The 25991-nt window shown below is 37.7% G+C and overlaps 1 protein-coding gene across 1 annotated transcript; it reads right to left on the reverse strand.

The window, feature by feature from the left end:
- ZFP2 (ZFP2 zinc finger protein) lies at nucleotides 1-25818 on the reverse strand. Its single transcript, XM_081295528.1, has 5 exons — nucleotides 25446-25818; nucleotides 22060-22135; nucleotides 15436-15568; nucleotides 15057-15149; nucleotides 1-2839 (listed from the first exon to the last, which is right to left on the reverse strand). The coding sequence occupies exons 2-5, from the start codon at nucleotides 22090-22092 to the stop codon at nucleotides 1389-1391; spliced, it is 1710 nt and encodes a 569-aa protein (XP_081151654.1). The 5' UTR covers nucleotides 22093-22135; nucleotides 25446-25818; the 3' UTR covers nucleotides 1-1388.
- Nucleotides 25819-25991: the final 173 nt, after the last annotated feature.

The following is a 25991-nucleotide window of genomic DNA, read 5'->3' on the forward strand; positions in this document are numbered from 1 at the left end:
TTATTCTACTTCTTCTCAGAACTCTTTTCTTGGATGTTCCAGAGACACATCAAAATGCCTTCAAACAGAACACATCATTGTTGCACAAAGATGGCTAATTTATGGGGTTTTAATTATGGAATCCCAATCTACACAAATAAGAAATTTAAGTCATCCTTCTATTTCAAATAGCCATACCTAATCAGTTACAGCTTTTTTTTTTAGATTGTGCCAAATTATAAATTATTGCTTGACTTTTCCTTTCCTGTCCCATTATACTGCCACTTTCTTAGTTTATCCTTTAAAAATAAAGAATGAATCTTAAATCATTTTGACTAATCATGTCTAGCCCATATTTAGGACTTGGCAAATTTCTGTGAAAGAAATAAAATTAAACTACTATCATCATAACAGATCTATAAAATATCCCTAAGATTGTTCTGAATGTTTTGAGTTGCAAATATTGTGTTAATATGCTAAATTTCCTTATTTTTTAGTGTTCACACCTTCAGGTCAGTGTCCCTGAGCTCAATCCCTGGTATCAACTATCATTCTGATAGCTGAATATGGCACAAAGATATGTATTTATTTGATTCTTCTGTGCTTAAATACAATATTAAATTATGTCGTTTTCTAAATAATCAGCTAATTTAACAACAGTTTAAGACTATGAAGAACTCAAAATAGCATGCTATTACATTAAGATTTGTACAATTATTCTATTATCTGGTAGAAATCAGCCTACATTTTAAGGGAGAAAGTAATGCAGGGAGAGAGAGAAGGACATGGAAGGGCATTAGAAATTGGTAGAGGTAGAACATTTTGACTCAAAACATCCAAGGAAACCTTACTGTGGAAAAGAAGCACCCAGACAACATACATAACAGAGTAAAAGGCCAAAGATTTCCTGGCATCATGGTTTGTAACATTTTAGCTAATAGGGATCCCCCAGACCTTTTACATCCAAAATCTCTCATTTACTAGGTAAGAAAATTGTGACCTGCTAAAAGTGAGTAACTTATCCAAGTTAGCGGCAGGTCAGGACTACAAACCAGGTCTTTGGGCTATCCAGTTAAGCACTGACACATTTTCTCTCCAGTGTGAAATCTCAGATGTCCCAAGGAGAATTTGCAGTATGATACAATAGAACTTACCTTGAGCATGAATGTTCACTGTTTATACATTACTTACTCAAACCTTCTGTTAAAAAAAGTACATTTTTCTTTTGAATCAAGATATCTTCACTTCCATATGATTTCTCTGCTGTGGTCTATGTTATCCAATATAGTAGATTGTATGTCAACTAAAATTTACCCACAATTGTTACCTTTATTAGGTGTCTACCTCAACATGACTTTATCTGATTACTGAAGAGTTAATCATGATGAAGGGGCCAGTAAACACTGTCCTTAGGTATGAGTTCTTTGATGTCTTGTAAGGTTTGTACTCCGACTGAAGGCTTTTCCACATTCAGTACACTGATAGGGTTTCTCTCCTGTATGAGTTCTCTGATGTACTATAAGCGATGAATTCTTAATGAAAGCTTTCCCACACTGATCACATTCATAGGGTTTCTCACCCGTATGAATTCTTTGATGCTCAATAAGGTATGCACTCTGGCTGAAGGCTTTTCCACATTCAGTGCATTCATAAGGTTTCTCTCCAGTGTGAATAACCTGATGTACAGTAAGGGATGATCGCCCAGTGAAATGTTTGCCACATACCATACACTCATAAGGCTTCTCTCCAGTATGAATTCTCCGATGTTGAGTAAGTGATGAATTCTTACTGAAAGCTTTTCCACACTGATTACATTCAAAAGGTTTTACTCCAGAGTGCAGTCTCTGATGTTCTATAAGGTATGTACTTTGGCTAAAGGATTTCCCACATTTGTTACATTTGTAAGGTTTTTCTCCAGTGTGATTTCGCTGATGTAGGGTAAGAGTTGAACTCTTACTAAAGGCTTTTCCACATTCACTACACTCATAAGGTTTTTCTCCAGTGTGACTTCTCTGATGAACAATAAGATGCATGCTTTGACTGAAGGCTTTTCCACATTCATTACATTCATAGGGTTTTTCTCCTGTATGAGTTCTCTGATGCACAGTAAGATTCATGCTTTGTGTAAAGGCTTTCCCACATTCATTACATTTATAGGGTTTCTCTCCAGTATGAATTCTTTCATGTTGAATAAGGGATGAATTCTTGCGGAAGGCTTTTCCACACTCTTTGCACTGATAAGGTTTCTCTCCAGTATGAGTTCTTTGATGAACGGTAAGATTCATGCTCTGACTGAAGGCTTTCCCACACTCACTACATTTGTAAGGTTTCTCTCCAGTATGAATTCTTTGGTGTACAGTAAGAGATGAGCGTTCAATAAAATGCTTGCCACATACATTGCATCTATATGGTTTCTCCCCAGTATGGATCCTCTGGTGCTTAAGAAGTGATGAGCTCTGGCTGAAGGTTTTCCTGCATTCATTACATTCATAGATTTTCTTTCCTACAAACATTCTTTGATTTTTCATTAATTCAGAATTTTGTTTGGTGTCTTTTCCTTGTGAAATCCAATTACAGGATCTTTTTGCCATGGGAATGCTTTGTGGTGTATCAAGGACTGAACCCTGATTGGAAAATCTTTCACATTCATCCCCTCTACATACCCTTCTCTCTGTGAGGGTTTCCTCGTGGGTAAATGCCATTTGGTCCAGATGTTTTTCCTGTTGCCCCTCTAACCAATTTCCAGGTTCCCAGGTTTCCCCTAAGGTTGAATGCCAGACATGTTCCCTTTCCATTATGACCCCATGGGATAAATCTTCAGTAATGCTGGGTTTTGGAGCTGACTGTTTGTTTTCCCAATCTGGAAAAAAAATTCAAAGGCATATTGGTTTGTATGCTAGGAGACAAAAAACTGTATAAGGTAGTAATGAGAAATTAAACTAGAATAACTATTAGATACGTTTTAGAACTTTCGAAGATACCTTTATAATAGCATAGAGAAATTGGAAAGGAAGGAAAAAAACAGTGAACCAGTTGATGGAAAACAGGGGAACTAGAAGAAAGGAATAGAAGATCTACTGGGCAAGCAGAGAAAGGAGTGAGCTCATTAAGGAGTGATGGACAAACAATGAAGATGAACAAAGGGAAAATATTTAGAAGACCTAGGATTGGTGGAAGATGACAGAAAGTCCTGCTACCTCATACTTGACATTCCTACCAGCAGTTTCTTTTTCTCCCATAAGGCTGCTTAGAATTATGTACCAAATAATCTTCATAAAGCATCACAATGTGACATGGTAAAAAGACTGTTGATACTAGAAAAATGGGTTCAAACCATGACTTTTAACACTTTTTCCTTATTTCTCTTGGTCTGATTTTTCACTGATTTAAATTACAAGTAAAGAAAATCTTATAAAGAGTAGGTAAGATAATGTACACAAACTACCCTTGGGCAACAGACTTGTTTGCAACAAAAATATCTGGACATACTTGAAACTGATGTGATCCACAGGCTTTTTTCTCTTTCAACTTTAGTAGGCTCACAGAGTTAAGAGAATCCTAAAGAGTTCTATACTTTCCTAAATATCTTCTCCAGGAAGGTGAGAACTAGTGGCATGGCAGGGGCAGGCAAAGGAGAACTGTTGAGCTGCTGGAGAGGGCCTAAAGGAAGGAAATTGGAGTCACTCAGACTTTATTTTCTCAGATCCCATAGACAATGGGGGGGGGGAGAATAGAAAACTATAATTTCAGGATTATAGTTACTTATCCAAGTCAAGAGAGCAGAGATAAGACAATGAATCAATGGTCTAAAGGCTGTGAGCACAGGCCTGACTGAAGCAAGAGATGCATTAAATGGGTTCCCCTCCAACCTGACCTGTTTATATAAAAAACATAAAAAGGGAAAAGCTAAAAAAATCAAGACCCCACAAAGTACCCTGAGAGGAGATCTATGCAATTAAATATGAAAATATTTCCAGGCAACATATGATGAAATGACAGCGGTATCTTGCCCCACCCCACTATGGTCATATCCAGCTATCCAATTCAAGTTCTTTGGGAATAAAATGCTACCCAGAAAGCAAAGCAGAATCCATTCACATGGTTAGATAATAATAAAGTCTAGAAAGAACTGCCTCCATTGAAAGATACATGTTACACAGAAAATATTGAGTTTGTAAAGTATCTAGAGATTCAGGAAGTAAATTTTTAAAATTATAATAAGAGGAGAATGAGAACAAAAGAAGTAGCATAAAAACGAAAAGGGTGAATAAATGTTGAGATAATTAAATGTTTCCAGTTACCAAAGACATGAAGAAAGTAAAAATAGCTGGGTGGAGTGGCACATGCCTATAATTCTGGTGGCTTAGGAGACCGAGGCAGGAGGATCACAAGTGCAAAGCAAGCTTCTACAATGGCTAGGAAATAAGCAATTCAGTGAGACCCTGTCTCTAAATAAAATACAAAATTGGGCTGGGGATGTGGCTCAGTGGTCTAGTGCCCCTGAGTTCAATCCCTGATACCACCCCCCCACCAAACACAAAACAAACAGAAAATAGATAATATAGACCAGGAGATGATATGTACAACATAGGACCCATAAAGAACTTGTCCTGGACTTATAAAACAATGTCTATGAAACAGCTAAGCCCATTAGAAAAATTGGCAAAACCTTGAATAAGTACTTATTAAAAGTAAATGCGAATGGTTTGTAAACATAAATAAGGATGCCCAATCTCGGTGGTATACAGAGGAAGGCAAAACAGAGGTATAAAGAGATACCATTAACACATCTCTCTGCATAACAAAATGTAAAAATTCAAATAGTTTCAGATTTTGTTAAAAAGTATGGTAATGAGAACTTTCACATGTGGCTCGCTAGTGGGAGTGATATTTGCTACAAGTATTGTGAAAATAGTTTAGTACAACTGAGAATAAACAGATTGTGATTTAGCATATCTAGTTGATAAAAGTACTTAGGTAAATCTGCCTTACAAAGGTATACAAGATCCATAATGCTTTGAGTAACATTATGCACAACAGAAGAAAATTGAGAAAAACCCAAATTTCCATCAACAAGAGAATGGGAAACTAAACTGTCCAATATTTATACAACTGACAAAAGTGATGATGATTAGAAGTGGAGAGAGTGGGTATCATTCCCCTGTTCCTGATCTTTGAAGAAGGGCTTGTAGTCTTTCACCATGAATATGATGCTGTCAGTTTATTCATATATGGCCTGTATTATGCTGAGGTTTTTCAGGGCTGGTGTGAATATAAAATAGCACAACCATTGTGGAGAACAGTATAGCAGTTCCTCAAAAAATTAAAAACAGAATTACCATTTAATCCAGCAAATTCCACTTCATGGTATATATATCCCCAACAAACTGAAAGGGTGCACAATTGCTCAAAGCAGCAATGTTCATAATAGCCCAAAGGAGGAAGCAATACAAATGTACATCAATGGATAAATGAATAAACAAAGTATGGCAAATGCATCGATGAAATATTATTCAGTCAAAAAAGGAAATTCTATAACATGGATGGAACCTGAAGACGTTATTCTAGGTGAAATAAACCAGTCACAAAACAATAAATACTGTGTGATTGAACTTAAATGACATACCTACAGTGGCCAAATTCAGAGTCACAGAGTAGAATGGTTGCCAGAGATTGGGGGGAGTGTTTAATTGGCAGAGTGTCAGCTGGGGAAGACGAGAAAGTTCTGAAGATTGGGTGGCAGCGGCTGCTGCATAACAATGTGAATGTATTTAAACACCTCCAAACTAACCATCAAAAATGGCTAAAATTGTAATTTTCTGCTATGCATGTTGTACCATATACACATATACTAGTTACAGTAAAATAACACCTAAAATTAGTATTATATTAATAGTTCATAATATAAAGGACATATACAGATACCTCAAAAGTATTAGATAATACCCAACATTCACTTCTGATTTGCAAGAAACAGTTAGCATTGCACTAAGCATAAAAACAAATAACCAGAAGAATTCTCACTGACAAGATCAAGGAAAGGGTTCTTACTATTTATTACTACTTTTATTAAATGTCATTCCACAATTGACCAGTACAACTAGGCAATTGAGAAGAGAGGAATTTTCATTCTTCCCTAATTATGATCTATCCACAAAATGACAGATTGTTAGAATGGCTTTACTAAGAATTAATTAAGTTTAGTTTTAAGGGTCAAGGACTGAACAATGTTTCAGACTCTTGACACTTTGCTATGTCATTAAATAGGGACTTTATAAAGCACACAGCATTATGCTCTAGCTCTACCACTCTAAGGGTTCAATGATTATAAGCTTTTATCATTACCATTATTGTTTTATATTAAGTAATAGGAAGTTCTGTATTCCTTTTTTCTTAAATAGGAGATTTTAATGATAACTTATATCCCTTTATTGTCTTAGAATGCTTTTTCAGCTTTTCCTGGTTAACTTATAAGATTTCTATAATTTGGGGACTCATTGGGACATAAACAAGAGTCTCCAGAACCAAGGAGTCTGGTAAAGCACAGATCTTCAGTATTTATGAATAGAATAGGCCATAGCAGAGACCAAGAGCTTACATAGTATTGGGGTAGAGATAGGGGGGTTGGGTAGCAGCCGAGGGCAAGTTTTTTCCTTTTATATTTCTTCCACATTCTTTGTAATAGTTAAAGAACTCACAACAAAACTTAACTATTTCAGTACCAACCTGACTGAATTTCCTATGTATATGCTTGCAATCCTATAATACAGTCTCCACATAGCAGCCAGATCTGTTAAGCATGATAAATCATCATTCACTATTTATTTATTGAGCCAGACACTTAAAAGTGCTTAGGATGAGCAATGAAAAACACAAAATTCTGTCCTTTTGGCACTCATACTTTAGTGACAGAAAGGAGAACAATCAATATAAAAAGTAAAACACCTAGTATTTAAGCAGTATGCCTTATGGAATAACAATAAAAGCAACAAAATAGAAATAGGGAATATGAGAAGTAAGGTTTTCAATTTTAAATAGGGTCATTAGGACAGGCTTCATGGAGAAAGTGACTTTTTTGGCAAATTTTTATTTTTAGAATTACTATTATTTTATTATTTAAGATACACATGACAATAGACTGTATTTTGACATATTATACATACATAGAGTATAACTTATTCTAATTAGGATCCCATTTTTGTGGTTGTACATGATAATGGAGTTTCACTGGTGGTGTATTCATATATGAACACAGGAAGAGAAAATGACATTTAATTCAAGACTTCAAGGGGTGAGAGGAAGTCACAGAAATATTTAAGGGAGAACAACCCAGAAAGAGGCTAGTGCTGCTGTCCTGAGGTAGCAGTGGGCCTGCCCTGTTAAGAATGAACATGCTTTTGGTGTACTTCTACATTTACAATATTCTGTAGGTGAGAAACAAAGATGTGTATTTATTAACATAATGATGTTCATGTTGATATGAAGGCAGATAGGGACTCTGTAACAGTATATAATTCTTGGTGTGTGTGTATGTATATATTTACACACACACACACACACACACACACACACACACACACAGTTACCCAGGACATCTATAAAAATAATTAAAAATCACATATAAACCACAGGCAATAGGCTTCCACATTTAGGAGTAATTAGGGGTAGCTTCCTGGAGAGCACAAAATATAGAATCCCCAACTATATTTTTAATTTTTACAAAAAAATTTAAAACTATTTATTTACTTACTTATTTTTGGTACTAGGGATTTAACCCAGGGGCATTTTACCACTGAGCTACATCCCCAGTCCTTTTTTATTTGGACACAGGAACTTCACTAAGTTGCTGTTTGGCCTCAAACTTGCAATCCTCCTGCCTCAGCCTCCACAGTTGCTGGGTCCAGTTTTAGACCTAGTCTTAATAATAAATTTCTAATACTTTATATATACATTAACTAAAACTTTGTACATATGTTAATTTTTGTTTCCTTAATAACTAAATATGAACTCATTTAAGTCTAATGACCACTGATTAAATTCAAATTCACTGCTTTCTATATTACTAATAATTTTTCTTCATTTAAACAATAACAAGCTAGCTAGCATTAATACTGGCATCAGGAACAGCATTTCTCTTTCCATTTGCTACTCATCTTTTATAAAAACAAGAACAAAATCTAACAAAGCACTCTATAACTATATAAATAATACTTTAGTACAGAAAAAGATGAATCAAAAGGAGAATTAGAAGCTCTAGTTTTCTAGTTTTACTAGTTTACTAGTTATATTAGGAAATAATAAGAAGCCACAGCAAGGCAAGAAAATCAAGTTACGATTTTTTTTTTTTTTTAAGAATTAAACTTGGAGACCAAAACCCCTATGTTGAATTCTGGCATGTTATTTCATCTCTGAGTCCATTTCTTCCACTATAAAAGGGGCTAATAATACCTACCCTGTAGGTTTGTTATGATGAGTGGATTAGGTGATGACTGGGGAAGAGCCGAGCACAGTACTTAGTCGATTCTTTCTCTTCTTGGCTTGGACAGGATATTAAGAGGGCTAAATAGTAGATTAGTCTGGCAGTAATATTCAAGAAAATCTGGAAAGAACAAGAACTGGAGTTTGTAAGTCATCATGTTCTCTGGGCCTCATTCTTGACAGATAGTTTCTCCTTCTCTATTGGATACTTCTGTCCTTAGAGCTACAGTCAAGTCTTTCTCTTACTAAAAAACATACCAGAGGCATTATACCTCTGTCTGGCTTCTTTCAGTTCTTGTTCTTCCTTCCTTTTCCTTCAGAGCCAAACTTGTTGAAATGGTAGACTGTACTCATGTGCTTCTCCTTCACCTGCTCATTATTGTATTTTCTTGTTTGTTTCTCCGTCACTTTCTCCCCCAAATAATACTTGCCTCAGCACTAACAGGGCTCTTCTCAGAGTGGACTTAGACCAAGTCCAGAGGCATTTTTTCATTTCTTTCTCAACCCTGTTGCTTTCCCTCTGCTTTTCTCTCTTCCCTTGACCCAGCTCTCCTGGCAACCCTGTTCTCCTCTCACCATTCTTTCTGTCACCTTTATGAGAGCATCTTTGGCCCCTGGCCAAATGTTACTGGCCTCGGGGTTCTATCTGGGTGCTTCTGAAATATTCTCACACACTCTTCTGATAATTAACCATTTTTCATTAATATGAATTTCACAAATATGGTTACGACTGTCGAAGCCACATTTTTCACTTGATTTCTAAAAGTTTTACTTGATGTCATTCAACATTCACTAAATAAATACATTAAGTATTTAGTCTGGTAGGTAATGGGATAGGCAGGGGGTACAAAGAAATATATGCTCAATAAGGCAATTCAGTACTAGTATGCAAATAGATATTCAAAGAGACAAGAAAAATACTGGGTGAAATACAATAATAAATGAATAATCTTTAGGATCCAACCCAACAGAGAAGCCTGATGGGGATAAAGGAGTGGGAGAGGAAAACACTATATCAAAAATGTGTTTTCTTCTGCTGTTACTGAATGCCCAGTAAAGTTACAACATAGTCCTAAATAAACTCACTAAAATAACATAGGGAATGAGGGAAAAATCTTGCATGTATATATACCAACAACCCCCCAAACAACCAATAAATAAATAATCTTAAATATCTTCATACAAACAAGAAAGGTTAATTAAAAAGACTGCTATCAAAAAGAGGAGGAGCCAGGCATGGTGGCGCATGCCTATAATCGCAGTGGTTCAGAAGGCTGAGACAGGAGAATACCAAGTTCAAAGCCAATCTCACCAATGTCGAGGTGCTAAGCAATTCAGTGAGACCCTGTCTCTAAATAAAATACAAAATTGGGCTGGTGATGTAGCTCAATGGCTGAATGCTCCTGAATTCTATCCTTGGTACCCCCTCTCCTTCAAAAAGAAGAAACATTTAGAGAACAATAAAGTAGCTCATGGAAATAAAAAAATCTGATGGAAACATATTTTTTTTTTTACACAGAAGAAATAAAAAGAAATAAGTACTCTCCTCTTCTTCTACCTCAGGTCTTTGCACATGCTATCTCCTATACTCAGAATGTCCTCCCATATGGCCCATCAATTTATTTGAGCATCTGTTCAAAAGTCACCTGTTCCCTGACCACCCCTATAAACAATAGTCCTGTTAACTAACTTAGTCCCTTTATGCTGCTTTATTTTTCCACGCAGCACCTACAACCATATTATAATCATTAGCTTTCTTTCTTTTTTTTCTTACCCTATATCTTGTCTTCCTTCCCTCCCTTCCTTCTTTCATTCTTAGTTTATGGTGTCCTCTACTAGAATGTAAGTACCTCAAGGCAGCTGCCTGTTTTTCTTACTACTATATTCCCACAGCTAGTAACAGGGCCTAGTATTCAGTAGACATTTGTGGAGTGAATAAGTCATTTACATATGAATAAACACCAATAGCAACAGTAATCAAAGCCAGAGTAAAAGACAGCTATAATAAAAGTGATTAAAGCTCCCCTAAAAGATCCTGTTTTGCCAAATAAATTAGCATTAAAAACACAAAATAGTTTCCAAAGTTATAGAGTATGTAGCAAGACCCATTAAGATGTAATATACCCTTTGACCCATAACTCCACTCCTAGAATCTGATTCTTCAGAGTTTACTGGAAACCAGCAGTGATGATCCTAAAGTTATTTTTTCCCCTGTTGTGAAATTGAACATTCTTGAAGAAACTACTGTGATAAAATTTCTTCAGGCAAGCACCAGATGAATAACTTCTTCCACAGGGAACTGTAAACATGGGCAGGCTTACTGAATTCCTGCAATGGAGGACACTAGAGGCTTATAGGGGCTATTTCAGCCTTTAGAAAACATGCCATTTCTTCTGACTCTTGTATCTATTAGATGAACCTGTTTTAATGTTAGACTTAATTGACCAACCATAGCTTGATAAAGAACAGACTACTGCCTTGACCAATTTTCTCACTAAGAATATAGTAATAATAGGTAGCAGACAGATATGAACATATGGAGTTGAGGGGAAACTTCCCACCCCCAGAATTTCTTTAAAAAAGCAATTTCTCTAAGGTTACTCCTACCCTACCCTGGTTTAAGTCAATAGGATATGTTATATTCCTCAGAAAACAACCTGTTATCTGCAAAGCTACTATCTCCATCAAGAAGGAGAATATAAGTTACCCTAAAAGGGAGACCTTTATATATACCAAAAATTCCAGGACTCAGGAAGATAGGATAATTACAAACAAAGGTCAATGACCATAAAATCTGTAAGAACAAGTTCCAATTAGAACCAATAAGTACCTGCTGAGGTAACCTAGATTTGCTTTTAGATCTAAATTTAACATGTCCTTTTAACAGTAAAATTCCCTCCTCCCCCCAGTAAGTTTTGCTTGGGTACCAGTGGTGTGGGTAAGATCATGCACAGTAGGGACTCATAAATCTGATGCGATCCTACTGTCAGTCAAAAGTTGAAAGGTGGTAACTAGGCAGAACACTCTAGAAAATTTCCTAAGATCTCCAATAAAACTGGGAAACAAAGGGGGCTCATTGTCAATCTTCCCTGAGACTGTTTTGTTTCCCTTCTAATAAACTTTGCTATATTATTACTAAGTCTCGTATCTTGTCTGAAATTTTATCATTGCAGGGCACAAGAGCAAGAACAAAACAAGATCTCCTGCATCACTATGATACCATTCAGTTCAGTGGTCAAATTTTACCACTCTATCTTAACTGCCTATGTAATGCCCCAGATTTGTTATCTATTCAATATATCAATTAACCTTTGTTTTAGGTAATAAGTTGTAACACCTACTTTAAAAAAAAAAAATTCATTCAAGAGAACTTGAATCTGTGCTCCTGGGCTGAGCCTTGTTTGGCTCAAACTGTTTTCTGATTTCCTTCAAGGTACAGTTGTTACTTTGCCTGGATACTTTTATAATTTTTTTAAAATCTCTTTATGAAGGGTCACTATTATGGCAGCTATTATGAAGACAAACAACAATAAGTATTGGTGAGGATGTGGGGAAAAGGGCACACTCATACATTGCTGGTGGGACTGCAAATTGGTACAGCCAATATGGAGAGCAGTATGGAGATTTCTTGGAAAATTGGGAATGGAACCACCATTTGACTCATTTTTCCCTCTTCTTGGTGTATACCCAAAGGACTTAAAAACAGAATACTACAGGGACATAGCCACATCAATGTTTATAGTAGCATATTTCACAATAGGTAAACTGTGGAACCAAGCTAGATGTCCTTCAGTAGATGAATGGATAAAAAAAAGTGGCATATATACACAATGGAATATTACTCAGCAATAAAAGAGAATAAAATCATGGCATTTGCAGGTAAATGGATAGAGTTAGAGAAGATAATGCTAAGTGAAGTTAACCAATCCCAAAAAATCAAATGCCAAATGTTTTCTTTGATATAAGGAGGCTGATTCATAGTGGGATAGGGAGAGGGAGCATGTGAGGAATAGACGAACTCTAGATAGCGCAGAAGGGTGGGAGGGCAAGGGATGGGGCATAAGGTTAGAAATGATGGTGGAATGTGATGATCATTATTATCCAAAGTACATGTATGAAGACATGAATTGGTGTACATATACTTTGTATACAACCAGAGATATGAAAAAATTGTGTTCTATATGTGTAATAAAAATTGTAATGCATTCTGCTGTCATATATAAATAAAAAAAGAAAATAATATTCCTACAAGACAGCCCCCCAGAAAAATAGTGTGGCTTGAGAGGAGAGCAGGAAATTAGCCAAACATTAAACCTCTCCCAGTACATCCTTTCACAGTGACAGTGAGCCCTGAGGGAAAAGCAAACTTTCATTCCTTCCTGGGTTCATCCCCAGCACCTCCACCAAAAGCAAACATTCACCCTTTCTTAACCACAGTGGGTTCTGAAGGGAGAAAGCAGACACTGAAACTCTGGGCCCTGGACTTTTATCATTTCCCATTGCCAACGAGTCCTGGAAAGAGAAAAACAAATAGTGAAGCTCTAGATAACAATGGGTCAAAGAGGAAGGAAGATAAGGTAGTGAACATCGAGTTCTGAGCTTTTCTCAGTGACAAATTTTACAACTGCTTTCCTGAGTTGAAATTTTCACCTGTATAGCTAGGTCCCTGACTATCTGAATCGCACACCCATCCATCGTCTCCAATGACTAATTCACCCTCACTGTAAACTGTAAAACTGAGGCTCCTTCTATAACCTGGAGACCATTTCCGTATCCAGAAAATGAGCCCTCCTATGCCTGATGATTGACTCTGGGGCAAAATAAAGGAAAGCTTGCTGATCTGTTTGAGGTCTGCTTCTGTCCCAGTTATTTGTATTTTCATTATGGTGTCGAAACCATGTTGGTTATTTTTGCTTATTCTTTTTACTTTGATAGACTTATACTATCCAGGGAGCAAATAAATATTTACTAGCTCTTTAATATTAAAAAAATTATAAAAAGATATGATTCAGTTGGGGATGCATCTTAGCAGTGGAGGACCTGTCTAATGTCAGAAAAATGACAATGGTGAGAACACCAGGTTAAGAGAATAATTCTATAAAATGGGCCCACAGTGCTGACCCTGCCACATTCTTTCTTTGCAAAAAACACAATTTGCATGCAGCTCTTCCTAGCCTAAGTGGACAGGATATGTCACATTCCTCAGCAAATGGAGGCAGGGGTAAAGGATAGGCAATCAGTGTAGGTAATGAATGATGGGGGTTGGGAGGGTGACAACTGGTTATCAATGGGTTGCTAAACGTTAACTTCCACTATTGTGCTCCCTGGTACTCTGAGTTGCTAATAATTAACTTCCCACCTCCTGCTCCTTTCTGTTTTCACATATATGGGGAAAAAAGAGAAGACAATAATTAAAGAGGTGGTTCTGGGGTCTATAAGAAAGCAAGTTGTACCCCTCCCACAGGTTTTAAGCTCTGAAGCCCCCTCCTCATCAGGGAAGTCTGTCCTCTATCACTTTCTTAAATAAAACTTGCTTTCTATGCTTGCCTTGGCATTCCTCAGGTATTTAATCATCAATAGCAGGTTCCCAATCTACACTGGACAGGTATCACTAGCATGCAGGGTTCTGGAGATTTGGTTCAATCCCCAACATCATGACCAAAAAAAGAAAAGATAAGATACTTTTACATACCATAAGGAAAATAAAGATCTGAAATGCATTTCTGCAGAAATAAGCCAGTGATGAAATCTAAAAAAAGAACTTTTGGTGATGTGACCAGGAAATAAAGATTAAGAAGCATTAAACATTAAAAGGAAAATGCAATTGGATGGGTAGTGAATGCAGATTAAAATATTGGGGAATGAGGGTTGTGGCTGTGGCTCAGCGGTAGAGCACTAGCCTAGCATGTGCGAAGTCCTGGGTTCGATACTCAGCACCACATAAATATGAACAAATAAAATAAAGGTATTGTGTCAAACTACAACTAAAAAAATAAATATTTAAAAAATTCAGGAATGAAAACCAAAATATATACAATGGAAGACTGAAAAAATTAAAATGAAGCTTTTACAGTCATTTTTCATGTTTTAAACATAGACTAAAAAACACCTATCTGAGACAGAGGAAGAAGAATGTTGGATACTTTTAAATGTGAATAAAGCTTCCAAATGTTTAAATAAGTAAGGAAAGGGAATTTAGGGATATAAGTTACAACTTGGAAGAAAAATTCATGAAAGACAGTAAGAGGAGACACATTATTCAGAGGAGATAGAATGATAGAGATTCAATTCAAAGTCCAGATGAAGATAGAAGAGGCAGTGACTGCTAACATTTACTGAATACTTAGCTTGTTCTAGGAGATGAACAAGTTATACAAATGTAGTGACTCGTTTAATCCTTGTAATGTATGACTTCCCTCCAAGATAAGGATGCAGGCAAGAGCTAGAAGAATGTGTCCCATCAGTAATCAGAGGTGTCCTCAGAATACATTTCAATTGCCACTAGTTTCTCCAGACCCAAGGCTCCCTGAAGTGATTTCTCCCCATTGAAGTACACTCAGGTAGTCTCACATAACAAACCCTTGCATCCTGACACTTACCTGAAGAAGCACACCCTGGGAGTTCTTTGTTCTTCAGATTCAACTCTTCTTGTTCCAGCTGGGAGATCACATGAGGTTTGGAAAGCTGATGCCCTGCAAGGGAGGAAATAGAACAAATTTGGGTTTTGAACTGAGTCTAAAAACCAATCCCAGTATTATTCTGATCTTCTTCCTTGTCAACGTTTCTGAAACAAAGGAAGGTGTAGCTTATGAAAAGACCATTCACCTTGAAAGAGGGGACACCAAGCAAATACCCTAAGACCATGCCCTATAAAAGCTAGGATTTCCAGTCCAAAATCACAAATTTCAGACGTTGTACAGGATTGGGGGGAAAAAGGTGTCAAGAGGTAGGTCTTGAATTACAAGGAGAAGTCCTTACCCAGTGAGACCAGGTTCCTGTAGTTCTCCAGCATCACCTTCCCATACAAGTTCCTCTGAGCAGAATCTAGGTGCATCCACTCCTCCCAAGAGAAATCCACAGACACATCCTTGAATGTCACTGATTCCTGAAACTATAAATTCCTCCTCAACAAGGGATTATGCCAGTAAAACCCTCTGAGGGCCATGAAAAACCAAGTACACTAGGAGGAAAAGGGCTAGGATAGAGATCTGTGTGAGAAAAACAATACCTTCTGACATTAAAACAACATCTGCAATGAAAACAGATATTATTATGAGATATTATTAGAGATAAATATAACAGAAAGTGGTTTGGGAGTCAAGAACAGGAAGAGTTAGTATAACAGAATGCTAAGGTTTGGACTTGGAGGGGGTGTGTCCCCAAAGAACGTGTAAGAAACTTGGTCCCCAGGAGGTAGCATTAAGAGGGTGAGCATTTATGGGGTGGGGCATAGTGGGAGGTTGTTACTAGTACCTCCCTACTCTCTTGACTTCCTATATTGCCACATGAATCTCCTTCTCCATGCCCTTTCACCACTGTGATACCATTTGCCATTAAGCCTTTATCAGAATTAACTAGAAGCCAGTGTCATGCCTCTGAATCTCTAAACCTATTAACTAAATAAGCCTCTTTTGTTAATAAAGACCCAACCATGTTTATTTTGTTGTAGTAACAGAAAGCAGACTAATACAGGGAAAGGCAGTAAAAGCTGCTCTAGATTTCTACTGGAGAAGAGGTGATGACGTTCTGATCACTTCCTATTTAGATCATTGGTGAAGAAAGGATTTCCTGCCCTATTCATTACAAGATAATGGAACATATGACATTAGATACATGAGATGTACAATAATTTATTAATCACATCGAGTCATAGCCCAGGAAGGAAGACCTCACACACTATGCAGGGTCACACAAGAGTTTCACTCAGAAACAGAGTGAACCAGCAGGACTGTGAGAAGCAGGCTTTGTAATGACAAGAAGTGACCCATGGTTACTGTGGGATGATATGATTGGCTTATCTGAACAATTTCACAGGCTGACAGGGATGTGAAATGGTTAGGTGGAGCACTAGGCAGAATGCATCTGATCAAGCTGATGGTGGAGACAGCTGGAAGACAGCCTTTCCTGCTGAGTGAAGGCATATGTGTTGAGAGCAAGGAAACTTGCCACTGAGTCTCATGGCCCAACTCCCCATACCATGAGGCCTAAAGATGTCAAGAGAGTGTGCTGGCCTTACAATACATTGGAAATCCCACTTATTAGAGGAAATTATGTGCAACAGGATTGACCTAGAATGTGAATTGTTTATCTTACAGAGACTAGCTTCAATTGAAAAAGGCATTTCAAATTTGTAAGTCTATTGCAGCCTTGTTCTCTATTCTCTATCCCTTAATAGAGGAACTAAAACACTGTAAATATTTAATACCTATTAAATGAAGGAACACATAACCAAGTGTGTGTTATCTAAAATAATAGCTAGTTGATACTTTTTATTTCTTGGCATTTTAATCACTCATTTCCCATTATCTCCTGTATTGCTCCAAGTCATTAGTCATTCAGAAAAGGAGCAGCAACAGTGAAGAACTACCTATAGCCAGTTGATATTAAGAATCTAGGCCAATGTCCATTAATGGAAGCTGATTAAGTAAACTATGATACACTTGCACAATGGAAGACAGAAGCCCTTTACATATTGATATGGACAATTTCCAAGATATATTGTAAAGTACAAAAACAAAAAATAAGACATGGGGTGTAGAATCCTGAGTAAATATTAACTTTTATCAAGTGTATAAAAAATTAGGGAAAATATATATACATATGGATTTTTATTGTTTCTTCTGGAAGCCTCCATAAGAAATTATCATCATTGCCTTTGTACAGAAAGGGATCACTAGGAGGCTCAGATCAAGGGGAGAAAGCACAGATTTTTTTAAAGTGCTTATTAATATATATTGGGTTTTTTTCTTTGTGTGTTATTATGGATTGAACCAAGGGCCTCACACATGTATAAAAGCACTGAGCTAATAAACCCAGCCATTTTAATTTTATTTTGAAACAAGGTCTCACTAAATTGCCCAGGCTTATCTTGAACTTGTAATCCTTCTGCCTCAACCTCCTGAGTGGCTAGGATTATAGGCCTGGGCTACCATGCCTGGTTAACTTATATTTTTCAACATCTGAATACACATGTGAATATATCAGCCATTCAGATTTCAATTAAAAAAATATGAAATCATGAGCAAATATCAAATAAACCCAAACTGAGAAACATTCTACAAAATAATTGGCATGTATTCTTGAAAAGTGTCAAAGTTGCTGGGTATGGTGGCAGACGTCTATAATCCCAGCGGCTCAGGTGGCTGAGACAGAAGGATCATGAGTTCAAAACCAGCATCTGCAAAAGCGAGGCACTAAGCAATTCAGTGAGACTCTGTCTCTAAATCAAATACAAAATTAGGGCTGGTGATGTGGCTCAGTGGTTTAGTGCCCCTGAGTTCAATCCCCAGTACCAAAAAAAAAAAGGCATCATCAAGTACAAAGACTATTGCAAATTAAGGAAAATTAAGGAGATATGACAATCTAATGCAATTTATGATTCTGGCCTAGATAAAGAATATTTTGGGAAAGGTGGCAAAATACAGTAATGTTTGCAGATTAGCTAATAGTGTTGTAATCAGTGTAAGTTTCCTGATTTCGATAAGTGTATTTTTATTATGTAAGATAATGGCCTTAGTTTTAGGAAACACATAGTAAAATACTTTGGAGTTAAATCATGTCTATGACTTTTTCCTCAAATGGCTCAGAAACACACACACACACACACACACACATACACACACACACACACTCATATGAGGGAAGAAAGAGAATGAAAGCAAGTATGATAAAATGTTAGTCTAGGTGAAAATTATCCTAAAAATTATTTTTATTATTTTTGCAACAGGTTTTCCCATCTGAAAAGTTTCAAAATAAAAGGTTCCTTTTTTTTAAACCATGAGATAAAGTTGGACATAGTGATGTGCACCTGTAATCACAGCTACTTAAGAGGTAGAGACAGGTGGAACACTTGAACCCACTGAGTTTGAGGCCAGCCTAGGCAACATTAAAAAACCTGCTTCAAAAACAAAAATTAAAATTAAAAAAACCCACACAAACAAAAATGGGATAGCATTTTCTCTCCTTGGGAATAGCTAAAATATAATGTGTTACAGGTTGAACTGCATCCTTCATAAAAGATAAAGTCCTAATTCTTAGTACCTCAGAATGTGACCCTATGTGAAAATAAGGTCACTGCAAATTTAACTAGTTAAGGTGTGGTCATAATGGAGAAGGGTGGGCCCCTATTCCAATATGACTGGTGTCCTTATGAGAAAATGTCATTTGAAGACATCAACACGCAAGGAGAATAGCACGTGACAAAGAAGGTAAAGATTGGAGTTATGTAGCTATAAGCCAATGAACACAATGACTGCAGCAAACCACCAGAAGGAAGTTAGGAAGGGGCAAGGAAGGATATTCCCACAGTTTTCAGAGAAAGGGGAGAGCCCTGAAATTGCCTTGATTTTGGACTTCTGGCCTCCAAAACTGTGAGACAATCAATTTCTGTTGTTTTGAACCACCAGTTTGTACTACTTTGTTACAGGAGGCCTAGGAATATGATATATCAAGCATGGCAGAGGATGCTGAGCAATTAGAATTCTCAGATCCTGCTTGTGAATATTTAAAATGGTACATACACTTTGGAAAACAACTGACTCCTATAAAGTCAAACATACACTTGAGCCAACAATTTCACTCCCATATATCGATGTATTTACCTAAGATAAATGTAAGCATATAGTCACACAAAGACTTATATATATGAGTGCTTGTTATAGCTTTGTTCATAATAACTAAAAACAGAAAACAAAATGTTTATGATGAGTGAATGGATGAACAAAATTTGGTACATTCAATAAACTATTAGATATAAAAAGGAAGGAACTACTGCTACACACAACAGTATGTATGGATAGATCTGAAAAACAGTGTGTTAAGCAAAAGAAGCCAGCACAAAAGTGTATCTCCTGGTATGGTTTCATTTGTGTGAAGTTCTAGAAAGGACATGACTAAACTATAATAATAGAAATCAAGCAGTGGTTTCCTGGGATGGGTGATATGGACTATGATAAGAGAAGAGTTCTGACATGTTCTAAATTAAGTTACAGGACTAATAGAGGGAAGAAAGAGATAAGAGAAGTCTACTCCAACCCATAGCTTCAAGCTAAGTCAACAACAACAACAAAAGAACAACAAATGCTCCACATTCCTTGACTATATGCTGAAAATTACCCATCAAGGCTATATCTCATTCTGCTTTTGAAACCAACCAAACAAGAAATAGCAAAAACTTCTCTTTATGGACTAACCTCCTATCGCAGGACTTTGCCACCCCCTCATATCGATAGCCACTATAGGCTCGATGTAAATGATTTATGTTTCTTCTCCCAAAAATTTCATTATAAATGAAATGAACATTCTTCTACCTGATATCTGGCCATGCTGCTGGTGGCCTAGGATTGTCCCAGGACTCATCTTTCACCTTTTGGCTAGAATCTGTATAGCTCAAATACTTTATTTTCAGAGACCTCTTAGTCTTGAAAGCTTAACAACCAGAAGGGGACATGAGTATACTTTCTGGGGCAATGAAAATGTTCTACATCTTGATTGGGATGGTGGTTATGTTAGTACATATATTTGTCGCAGCCAAATAATTTAATGCTTTAAGTGGGTTATTTTATATTCATTATATCTCAAAAAAGTGGATTTAAAATTTTAACACTGAAAAATTTCAAGTAACATTATTATTATTACTACTACTATTATTTTGGTAGCAGGGAATTGAACCCAGGGTTGCTTAATCACTGAGCAACATTCCCAGCCATTTTTTATATTTTATTGCTGAGTTGCTCAGGGCCTTGCTAAGTTGCTGAGGATGGCTTTGAACTCACCATCTTCCTGTCTCAGCTTCCTAAGCCGCTGGAACTACAAGCGTGTGCCACCCTTAATTAACATTAAACAGCAAATCAAATCCAGGCTACTGATAACCAAATTACAATCTTCATTAACCAGAATCTTTCAGATGACCCACATAAACATTCCCCTCTTCTAGAAAACTCTCTTCTCTAATATTCATTATTGCTTTATGGTTTTTGTTTGTTTTTCGTGGTGCTGGGGATTGAACCCAGGCCCTTGCACATGGGCTAGGCAAGTGCTCTACCACAAAACCAACAACTACAGATTCCAGGAAAACTAGCAGGTTCTAATTTCAAGTAATAAGTCAGGGCTCCTCACTTCTGATTTCAATTTCATGGTTTCCTCTTTCTGATTAACACTGCTTTTTTTCCTACAAAATTTTTCATTTTTATTTTTGTATTTTTTTGGTATCAAAGATTGAACCCAGTGGTGCTAAACCAGTAAGCACTTCCCCAACCCTTTTTTATTTTTTATTTAGAGATGGGGTCTCACTGAGTTGCTTTAGGACCTCACTAAGTTGCTGAGGCTGGCTCTGAATTCACGATCCTCCTGCCTGAGCCTCCCAAACTGTTGGATTTATAGGCATGCACCACCTCCCCTGGCTAGAAAAACTTTTATCATGCCAAGTCTCTTAACAAAATTCCTCAGACTGATCTCCCAGGTACCTCTTCCATCCCCAAGCCTGCCAGGTCAATATACATGCAAGCCCCTCTTTCCACTTGACTCCAAATAGGGCACTGGATTCCCTCTATGCCAGTCAAGCATGTCTCACTATCAGTGACTGCTACCCTCACCCCACCAGTGAAACTCTAAACTACCAAGTTCTTGGCTGGACTAATACTAAGGATGCCTAGCAATTACCAAATACCTTCAACAATACAGGAACCAAGCTAAGGCTCTTTTCACTTGCATTATCTTATTTGAGCTTTGAGAAAACCGATGAAGTAAATGAGATGAGCCATAGGTAATTCTTAACAATGCCAGATGTATGGCAGAAATTTAGTTAAGGCTGTTATTTCTGTCATCAGTATGAAGAAGTGATGCTTTAAGGAAGTCAAGTCACTTGCCTAAGGCAATGCAGATATTAAACGGTAGGGTCAGAATTTAATATTGGACACTCCAACTCTGTTATATAGCAAATCCTCAACATTTATCCATTTTCAACCCTTTAGATGGGCAAACACCCCCTACTTCTCCTAATCTCTACCCTGATATTTCTCTTCTCCAGATTCTGGAACACCAATAATCTGGGAACATAACCATACTTGATCTTATCATCATTTTCATGTTCAATCCTTATAATTGTACCCTGTACAGATGTGTCCTCTTTTATGATATCTGAGAGCCCATAAGCCCTATAAACACAAGGACCATTTCTCTATGATTTTTGTTCCTTTTCTGATCCTTGAACGCCATCAAGAACCCAGCAGGCCAGGGTATCAGTGGCCTGAGAACAGAGGGACACTGAGGGAGGCTTTGCAAAAACTCCTCAACATTCTGATCATCAATAGCTTTGTCCTGTGTAGTGAATCCCACACACAGTATGAGAATAAGGAAGAGGTTTGAGAGAAAAAGATGAGTCACCTGAGCTTCCAAAGGCAGAGGCCCAGCAGCCATCGCCTTCTTCCTTCCTGTGGGGTCCTTCCTAGGGAATGTGGAGCTGAGGGAAGGACAGGAAATCATGAGAAACTGTACTCCTGCAACAACAAACAAAGTACCTACAGATAAATAGGAGTGTAAGGAATCTACATAGAGAAAATTACAATTTTTATTTGTAGTTTGCTCTATTAAGCTTATTTAGATATATAAAGAAAGATGAACATAGATATACATACTGAATTCCTGGATAGGATGTCACAGTATTCTAAGTTGTCACTTCCATGAAATGAACTTTTGAATTTATACTCCTAATTAAGCTAAAATGGAGTGACAATATTTTGAAGTTAATTATGCAAATTGTTTTGTACAACAGAAAGAAAAATATTTTAAAAAGAATACTGATGAAGCCGGGTGCATAGTGTGGCACATGCCTGTAATCCAGCTTGAAACAGGAGGATCATGAGTTCAAAGCCAGCCTCAGCAATTTAGCAAGGCCCTAAGCAACTTAGCAAGACCCTGTCTCTAAAAAAAAAAAAAAAAAAAAAAAAAAAAAAAAAAAGTGCTGGGGATATAGCTCAGTGGTTATGCACACTCCTGGATTCAATTACTAGTACCAAAACAAAAAAATACTGATAAACACTATTACAGTTTGGATATGAAATATTCCCCAAAGCTCCTGTGTTGAAGGCATGGCCCTCAGTACAGCAGTGTTCAGAGAGAGGGCTCTTGGGAGGTGACTGGATCAAGAGGGCTCTAATCTCATCAATGGATTAGTGAATTAATAATTTGATGGCATTATTGGGAGGTGGTAGAAACTGTAGGAAATGGGGGCTAGTTGTAAGAAGTAGGTCACTGAGGATGTGCCCTGGAAGAGTGTGTCTTGTCCCTAGTCCCTTCATCCTTTCTTCTTGTTTCCTGGCTGCCACCAGGTGGCAGCTTTCCTCTGCTATGTCCTTCTCCCAAGGTTTCTACTTCCATTTAGGTTCAAAGCAATAGGGCTGACCATGGACCTATGAAATTGAGAGCCAAAATAAAGTTTTCCTCCTCAAAGTTGTTTTTATCAGGTATTTGTCACACTGACAAAAAGCTAACACAAAGACAAATTCCTCATGTTCACATTCATATGTGGAGACTAAGTAAGTTGGTTTCACAAAAGTACAGAAGAGAAGTTATCAGAGGCTTTGGAGGGGAGAAAAGAACAGAGACAGGTTGACTATAAGGTATAAAAATACAGTTACACAGGAGGAATATGTTTTAATATTCTATAGTACAGTATGGTGACTAGAGTTAATAATAATTTGACGTATACTCCAAAATACCTACAAGAAAGGATTTTAAGTGTTCCCAACACAAATTTTTGATATATATTTGAGGTCATGGATATACTAATTATTCTGATTTGATCATTGCACACTATATACATGTACTGACTGTACACTTCACCTAAACCTCATATAGTCAATTAAATATTTTAAAATAAAATAGAACACTGATGACAGTTTGCCCAACCAGAACTTTTAGTTATTGGAACACAGTAATACCAAATAGGCAGAATCACTAATTCACCAAACTATCAACTGTATAAGGGGCTCACCATTTTAAGCTGTGAGAACAACTATACATAAAATAGATAAACTCTGTGCCCTAATGAATATTATTATCCAACAGGGGAAAGGACCAATGGAACAATTTGAAGTCTTCCAATATAGATGATTCATAAAAAATGTACACATAAGAATTCAGGGGCTGAAAGTATAGCTCAGAGCACCATAAAAAATTCAGGATATGAAAAATGTAGCATTTCACATTAGTGAAGAAAATTATTCAAAAGGACTTTCCATTTGGAAAAAACTTAAGATGTACATGTGTAATGACACAAAAGTATTAGAACAAAGTACAGATGAGGCTCCCTAATAATGATGTTAAAGACCCAAACATGAAGGAATTGTTTTATGTTTGATATGAATATGTAACATCTCTGCTCAGTTAGGAAATATGTGCTTGTATATCAGAAAATTTAAAAATAAAACAAAGGCTTGAGATATATAGATCAGTGGTAAAGTGCTTGCCTAGTATGTGTAAAGACCTGGGTTACATGCCCAGCATCAAAAAAAAAAAAAAAAAAAAAATAGCCAATGCCTGTAATCCTGGCAGTTGGGAAGGCTGAAGTAGGAGTATAGTTAGTTTGAAGTCAGCCAGAACAACTTAGGGAGACCCTAAGCAACTTAGCTAGAACCTGACTCAAAAACTCAAAATAAAATATAAAAAGGCCTGGGTACAGCACCCCTGGTTTAAATCCCTGGTACAAAAAAAAAGCAAACTGCATAAAAATTCTCCTAAATGTTCAAAATACAACTTAAACAGCTTATCATTAGCACCTCTCAGAAAGTTAAAGAGTAAGAAGACAAGTAGTATTAAAAGACATTGTGCCACTGACCTAGAAATATCACTTGAAGAGACTGATAGACTGCGACAACAATGCAAAACCGTACCTAGCCAGATTGTCTATATGTATAGAAAAATATACTTATATATATTTTAAAAAAACTGGGATGCAAAGAAAATTAAGGACACTGCCATACTTTCCCTCACAGTCATTAAATGTTGATGTTAGCTGTTTTTAAAATTGGTATAAGTAAACGTTTTCAGCATGTTTTTTAAAAAAGTTTATTCTCTATCTCCATTGAGTGGCAGTTACCCCAAAAGTGATGGAGCTTAAGATTCCTGCACTTTAACCTTGCCAAATGCATTTCATAACTCACTTTTAATGGGTAAATGGAGAAGTGATACTAATATTCATATTTCCTTCTAAAAACAAAGTGATAATATACTTTATACACATGTACAGATTTTGAGAACTCTCAAATGATTTTTGCTCATCTGAATTTTCTAGTTAACCTACAGTTAAGTTTTAACAGAAAAAATTCTTCAAAAAAAAAAAAAAATCCTGAAGTAGAAATCTGGCTTCCAGGTTCTTTTGAAGAGATGGGTCAAGGGCAGCCCACGCCTACGCCCTTTTTTGGAATCAGGAAACCACTGCGTGTGTTCTGAGTTGCGGTTTACACAAAGGGCTGGAGTGGGAGACCCCGACTGTTGTTCAGCATCCCTCGAGACTTCCGAGGGGCCGATCCCCTTCACCTTGGCGACAAGTTCCAGGACTAGGATGCGCGGGGCCCAGAAAAGCCCTAGAGAAGAGACCCCGGGTCCGAGCTGCTGGCCATGCCTTCGGCCCCCAATGACCCTTCGAACCCCAGAACGCCATGCCAAGTCCCCCGCCCCCGCCACTCCCGTGCTGTGATCCAGCCTCGGCGCCCTCCTCGGACAGGTGGAAGGTCTGTGTCAGGGACATTCCTAGCTCCGGGGGTTCTCACCACGGCCTGGCTGCTGGGTACCTGAGGGGGCGCACCTGCAGCTCAGTGGCCCGGTGGAGGAGAGGACTCTCCCCGAGCCCATCCACTGCCGGCTCCGCCCCGCGGGCCGCGGAGGCCTCCCCCTGCAGTTCTGGGCTCCTCCTTGGGGATCCTCCGAGGCCCGCCGCGGGGGCACTGCATTCACCCTCTCGCAGAACACGCCGGGGCGGCCAGCAGACGACGCAGCCGCGCCCGACGCGTTGTACTACATTTCCCACAAGGCTGCGGGGCCAGGACGCTAGCGTCAGGGTGCGCAGGCGCGGGGCCACCGTTGGGCGGTGGACGGAGGGTGGCACCTGTGCTTGTTGGGGTTGCTGAGAAAGAAATGGATGTGCATTACGTCTTTATCCCTGCTTCCCCAAAGAAACTCTTCTTAGATCCTGTCGCAGGGTAGTGAGGACAGACATCCTTGGCTAAGCCTGACTTTTCCTTTTTGGAAATGAGAGGAACCTAGAGGACCCTTGGCAAAGGAGTAGTGACACACCAGGTACATGGTGGATACTCCAT

The sequence above is a fragment of the Spermophilus citellus genome, assembly GCF_964194105.1.
Source record: "Spermophilus citellus genome assembly, chromosome: 1".
Classification (NCBI taxonomy): Eukaryota; Metazoa; Chordata; class Mammalia; order Rodentia; family Sciuridae; genus Spermophilus; species Spermophilus citellus.

What these genes read in the sequence shown, in the direction of transcription:
- ZFP2 (XM_081295528.1), bottom strand. Translation starts at nt 22,092, where the DNA reads ATGGCTGCTGGGCCTCTGCCTTTGGAAGCTCAG. An exon ending in CTCTGCCTTTGGAAGCTCAG is followed by an intron (nt 15,569 to 22,059) that starts GTGACTCATCTT and finishes AGGAATTTATAG; the next exon opens with TTTCAGGAATCAGTGACATT. An exon ending in CCCAGGGTGTGCTTCTTCAG is followed by an intron (nt 2,840 to 15,056) that starts GTAAGTGTCAGG and finishes TTTTTTTTCCAG; the next exon opens with ATTGGGAAAACAAACAGTCA.